The sequence below is a fragment of the Camelina sativa genome, chromosome 14, assembly GCF_000633955.1.
Source record: "Camelina sativa cultivar DH55 chromosome 14, Cs, whole genome shotgun sequence".
NCBI classification, from domain to species: domain Eukaryota; kingdom Viridiplantae; phylum Streptophyta; class Magnoliopsida; order Brassicales; family Brassicaceae; genus Camelina; species Camelina sativa.
Window position 1 is genome coordinate 5087455 of NC_025698.1, and position 6107 is coordinate 5093561.

Consider the following 6107-nt stretch of genomic DNA (forward strand, 5'->3'; position numbering starts at 1 on the left):
AACCTTCCAACAAAACTTGAGTTTTTTCTTTTCCACTCAAATTTAAGAAAACAAAAAACTTCCTAAGCATCTTCTTCCTCGTACTCTCTCATACAGAGGATGACGATGTTGATGTTCATCATCAGAAACTATTGCTTTTGAACAAAAGCGTTAAAAGAAAAAAAAAAAAAAAAAAAAAAAAAAACCAAAAAAAATTGTACATAATTAAGCCAGAGAAAGAAAAAAAAAAAGTGAAAATGAACGATTTATTTTCTAATTCATTCAAGAGGAACCAAGCTCAACTGGGGGATGTTGAGGCAGGTCAAGAAACGATGAACCTCGACAAATTCTTCGAGGATGTTGAGAGTGTGAAGGATGACATGAAAGGAGTCGAGACTCTTTACAAGAAGCTTCAAGACGAGAACGAAGAGTGCAAGACGGTGCACAATGCCAAGAAGGTGAAGGAGTTACGAGCTAAGATGGATGGAGACGTAGCTCTGGTCCTTAAAAGGGTCAAACTCATTAAGCAGAAGCTCGAAGCCTTAGAGAAAGCTAATGCTAATAGCCGTAATGTCCCTGGTTGTGGGCCTGGTTCGTCAACGGATAGGACTCGATCGTCTGTGGTTAGTGGTCTTGGGAAGAAGCTTAAGGACTTGATGGATAGTTTCCAAGGTCTACGTGCCCGTATGAACGCTGAGTATAAGGAAACTGTAGAACGCAGGTCTTTGTTTTTTCCCCTAGGTTTCTTATATTGCAAGCTATTGCTCTTGTTTGTTTTCTTGGTTCGCAAGATATGTGATTTTGTTAGAATTGGTGCAGGTATTTCACAATAACTGGAGAGAAAGCGGATGAGCAAACAATTGATAACTTGATTGCAAGCGGTGAGAGCGAGAATTTTCTCCAAAAAGCGATTCAAGACCAAGGAAGAGGTCAAATCCTAGACACAGTATCTGAGATCCAAGAGAGACATGATGCAGTGAAGGAGATAGAGAAGAATCTACTGGAGCTGCACCAAGTTTTCATGGACATGGCGGCTCTAGTGGAAGCTCAAGGGCAACAACTGAACAACATAGAGAGCCATGTTGCAAAAGCGAGCTCGTTTGTGAGAAGAGGGACTGATCAGCTCCAAGACGCAAGGGAATACCAAAAGAGCTCGAGGAAATGGACTTGTTACGCCATCATCCTCTTTATCATCATCTTTGTCCTCCTTCTCATTCCCCTTCTACCTCACATAATGCTCTTGTTGAAGTGAATTTGCAAAAGATTTACACTTGATTCTCAAAATCATCTCTTTGCTTGTTTTTCTCCTCTTTTTTTGTTTCCTTTTCAATATGGAACGGGGGATAGTTAGATTACGGTGAAACCATGGAAAAAAATTGTAGAGATTTTTGAAAACCGGTTCGTTATTATTATTGTAAATCTTTTGACATCCTATATTTTTGGGTATATCTCCATTCTTAGTGTTTATGTGACAATGAGCATGTTCGTTACGTTGCCGCTGCGTCTCCTTCCGGCGGCCAAAATTTAAATGTTAACATGACCACATAAACGTCAAAACTGCCGCTGCGGCTACTTTTACGGAGAATACCGGTGTATCATATATCGCCATGAAAAACAAGCGATAGTTACACTGCCGCTGCGACTTGTTTTAACGGAAGCGGCGATTCATTTCAAGGATTTAATGGAAGCGACAACTTGTTTTAAACTCCGGCAACCTTTATATTTTTAGTCGCAGGATGTGGTTGCTGTGGCAACTTAACGAACAGGCTCAATGTTGTGTGAATCATTGATGCTGAATTGCTGATATGTTAGAGGGAAGCATGTATATGCATTGTAAAAAGGTAAGTTAATGTAACTATCTCAAACCGTTTGTCCAAAAAAAAAAAAAAAAAAAAAAAAAAAAGGGGATGATTCTTTGTTACTGCTATTANACATCGTTAGGACCTTAGGGCATCTCCATTGGTGGAGTCTTACCAAAGTTGTTTAAAATTTTGTAATTGTAAATTTTGGATAAAAGTGAAAATAACAACTTCTTAAGAAACTTTATATTTTTATGGGTCCATTGGTTGTACTTTAAATAGGGTTAACAGATAGAAAAAAAAATTTGCAGAAGGAAATAAAATGTTTGTAGTCATCTCTCTTCTGAAACGCCAGCTAGTCGGGTCTCTCTTCTAGTTTGTGGACGTGATTCTTGGCCTCACTGGTGTCTTTGACGGGCTTACCGTGAGAAGAAAAAGAAGATATTAAAACCAAATTTAGATCCAGTTGAGATAGCAGACAGTAGACAAAGAGCAAACCAACAGTTCTTAACTTCATGTGATGATTCTCTAGAGGCCATGGCAATGATACAAAGAGCAAACCAACAGTTCTTAACTTCATGGCATTGCCATTAAAAGATAGTATCACCACAAATATGATCCGAGGAACTATAAGCAATAGAGTTGGCTTGTCATTCTGTGAAACCCAATAACATGAGAAAGCTTGACATGAACAAGTGACTGCAGAGATGATTGCAGGGTCTGTACAGGAATCACAATGACATGAGAACCAACAAAAACAGCTATAGGAGGAGTTATCACTTGCAATCCTCCAATGTTCAGCAACAACATGACAACAATGTCATAATCCAACATGAAAACAATCCTCTAATACACTCTATGTATCGAATCTACCTCTATCTGTTCACTCAAAAACAAAAACAAGTATAAGTTTCTGAGTTTGCAGCTGAAAACAATGCCAAGTCATCTTTCATCCCTTAATCAAACATTACATTCGAGAGAAAGAAATTAAATAGTATAGGGAATGTATTATGACACTGTTTTCATCAGTAAAATGAGCAAAAGTAAACATTACACCCATGGAGAAAAGAGCTCGCCAGAGCAAATTCAACAAATGCTATGCGAGTTGAATGCAACTGATCGCTAAGAAGCGTCAGACGAGTTATCTGCGTATACGAACACAAGTTAAGCATCACTCCTCTTGACCAGCCTTCTTCAAGAGTATTGTCTCCTTTTTCTCTAGCATTTCAAGCGTCTGTGAGGAGCAAACAAACATAATAATAAGCAACAAGCAACAAGCAACAACCATGAGAAAGTACAGCAAACATAAACAAAAACTTGAAATCCCCAATTCAATTTACAGTCAACTATATGGTGTTTACAAATGAAAAAAAAAAAAAAACGAATTTCTAGTCTTAACCAAATAGATCAAAACTAGTAAACAAACAGTAGAGAGATCACTTTCAAAGATCGATTTTTTCCAAATCAAACGTTGATTGACAACAGAGAGAAGTGTAGAAATTGAATCATACCTCCTTAAGATTGTCTAAATTGGAACATACATCGTTAACAAAATTAGACTCCTGCTTGGGTTTCCCGAATAGTTGATTCATCATAGTTGCTCAAATTCACCGAAACCCATTGGCTATCATACTGATCTATACAAGCCAAAAATTAATCTTCCTCAATCAAGCCGAAAAATTCAGCTAATGATCAGGATGGATGTAAGAAGAGTTTCCTTCCTCAATCAAGACGAAACTCTTCCTCAATCTTCATCGAGGAAACGAGAAAAAGACGACAGCGAGATGGAAGAAAGAAAAACACGGCTTTTCTTTTTTTTTGTTTTTTCCCTGACATTTTACTCAGAAGCTGACACGTACGTGTTAGATAAGCATCGTTTCTAAAGTCTCTTTAGATAACGATCGATTGTTAGTTAATTAAGATTTTTAATTTTTTTTTTTTTTTTTAACTTTTCAAACTAACAACTTTGCTTAAAATACAACGAATGGAGATGCTCTTATATAACCGCATGACCACATAGAATACAGCCATATATTCTATTATCAAGTACAAAACAATAACTTTACTAAAAATATGAATAAACATTTATATATCTATACCAAGTTAAAATTTCCCTATATTATTTTCTTACGTATCGTTGTCAATTGTATTTTATTACTACTAGGAAAGTGATCCGTGTGTTGCCGCACGGAAAGGTGAAATCCTAAATTGAAATTTAACATTTGTAATTCATCATAAATTTTTTTTTTTATCAATCAATTTGATCATTTTCACTTCTTGCTATTGCTTTCTGCTGATTAAAAAGCCAAAAATTCATTTCAATGTTATTATATTTTATGTTGTCACACACAAAAGTGAGCTTTTTTTAGAGTTTGATTTACTATGAACAATACTTTTAACCATATATAAAATTTCATTTATGTTTGTCTCCGACCATATGGTGCTATATATTGGTATCCTTTCTTAATTCGCTATTAGAAATTGTCTTTGTTGTTGATCATTATCAATCGAAATACATACGAGGCTGCTTATCTCTTGGTTTATTTACTGTATCGAGAAAATACTAAATGCCACTTGTCGAAGGAAGGTCGAAGATTGAGATCAGAGTAGATGGCTGGATTGAGTTTCGTTTCCCCTTCACTTTGATACGCGATTTCTCTTTCCATAGATTACTGATTCACAAATCACAATCAATATTCCGATGCTGTAAGCAAGTGGAGTTTGTATACAAATGATTTACTATGAACATTACTTTTAACCATATATAAAATTTCACTTATGCTTGTGGATGTTTTTTTCTCTCACTTTTAGATATGTACAAAACCAAGTTTTATATGACCGACCAATCAAACCTAATTGGTTAGTATAGAGTAACTCACATTCTTCAGCTACAACTTTTAGAGATATATATTTGGCTATAATGCTTTCCACAGTTACATGCATGTTGGTCTCACGTTTTCCCTCAAAAGACCCCCTTCTTTCCTCCCTTTTAATGGGTTAATCTTGATTGCCTTATTTCCTACTAACACATTTGATACATGGATTTGTAATATTTGCTTCAAATCACATATTCCTCTTTGGAAAAGAAAAAAAATCAAGACGTAACAGACTAAGAATGCATATAGACAAAACTTGTACACTCATCAGCTATTCAATCAAAGCAATTCAATTAAACTACAAAAGTTCAAAAAATTAATTAAATATAGAACAGAGGATTTTATGTTGGTCTCTCCCAATCCATCCTATTCCACGTGTCGGCTGCTCTCCTTCCAGGCTGCATCTCCCTCTATTTGATTTCCCATTTATGTCTATGAATCAGTACCATCATGTTTTTCAATAAACACAGCGAAAACGAAGTCGATGTGGTGAAACAGGTGATAATAATATCTCACCTTTTGATGTTCTCTTCTTTAGGTTAAACACTAATTTTATAAATTTCTTGTATTTTTTTTTGGCAGATTCCAGATCACTCTAAAAATGACTGTTATACATTATGTTTTAAAAAAGTTGTATATACAGATTAGAAAGTCATCAAAGACTAAATAAGTTACCTTTAGTAGATCTTTTCTTTCTAACTTGACTTGTCATTTGGTCGTGCTTACGCTTTCTAGAATTTAATTTTGTGTTGTCACAAGTATGTTTGGCTTTTTCTTCGGCACTCTATTTCCATGCTCATTTGTAATATTTCTATATATTATCAAAATGTTTGATACCCAGAAAGTATAAGAAATTATAATTCAACTAAAAATTTTAAAAAATTTATTTACAAAAAATGTAAACTAACCTGGATCATGAACATCTAATGGACATCCTACAAACAAAAAAAAATTAACATTTATACCATGTTTGTTAGAAAAAATAAATAGGTTAAAATAAGAATATATATAAANATAATAATAATCTAACCGAGAAACATTACAGGTCATTCGCAGCAAAAATATTAAATTACCTTGAATCAGAGATTGATGCTTGAAAGTTAAAAAACATTTCAATAATAAAATTCTTTAGTACTCAGAAAACAATTGTTCGAAACTTGTTTATGTAGTCAAGAAAAGTTTATATATAATAAACAAAGAAGTGTAAGACATAGAGGTGTGAAATGTAAATGTGTAAAAATTAATAGATGTGAAACATGGAGGTACAACAAAGAGGTGTAACACATAGAGGTGTGAAATTAAAAGGTGTAAAAGTTAATGGATGTGATTTTTGAAACCAAGAGGTACAACAAAGAGATGCAAAGACTAAGGAGGTGTGATTTAAAAGGTGTAAAAATTAATGGATGTGATTTTTGAAACCAGGAGGTACAACAAAGAGATGCAAAGACTAAGA

At 34.5% G+C, this 6107-nt stretch overlaps 1 protein-coding gene and 1 long non-coding RNA gene across 2 annotated transcripts; one reads left to right on the forward strand and one right to left on the reverse strand.

Moving 5' to 3' along the window:
• Positions 42 to 1444, forward strand: LOC104739758 (syntaxin-125-like). The gene is made up of 2 exons (XM_010460208.1): positions 42 to 700; positions 799 to 1444. Exons 1-2 carry the CDS (start codon positions 237 to 239, stop codon positions 1229 to 1231), a joined length of 897 nt encoding a protein of 298 aa, XP_010458510.1. The 5' UTR covers positions 42 to 236; the 3' UTR covers positions 1232 to 1444.
• On the reverse strand, positions 2502 to 3625 carry LOC104739759. The gene is made up of 2 exons (XR_760061.2): positions 3290 to 3625; positions 2502 to 3012 (listed from the first exon to the last, which is right to left on the reverse strand). It is a non-coding gene; the product is annotated as an uncharacterized LOC104739759 (long non-coding RNA).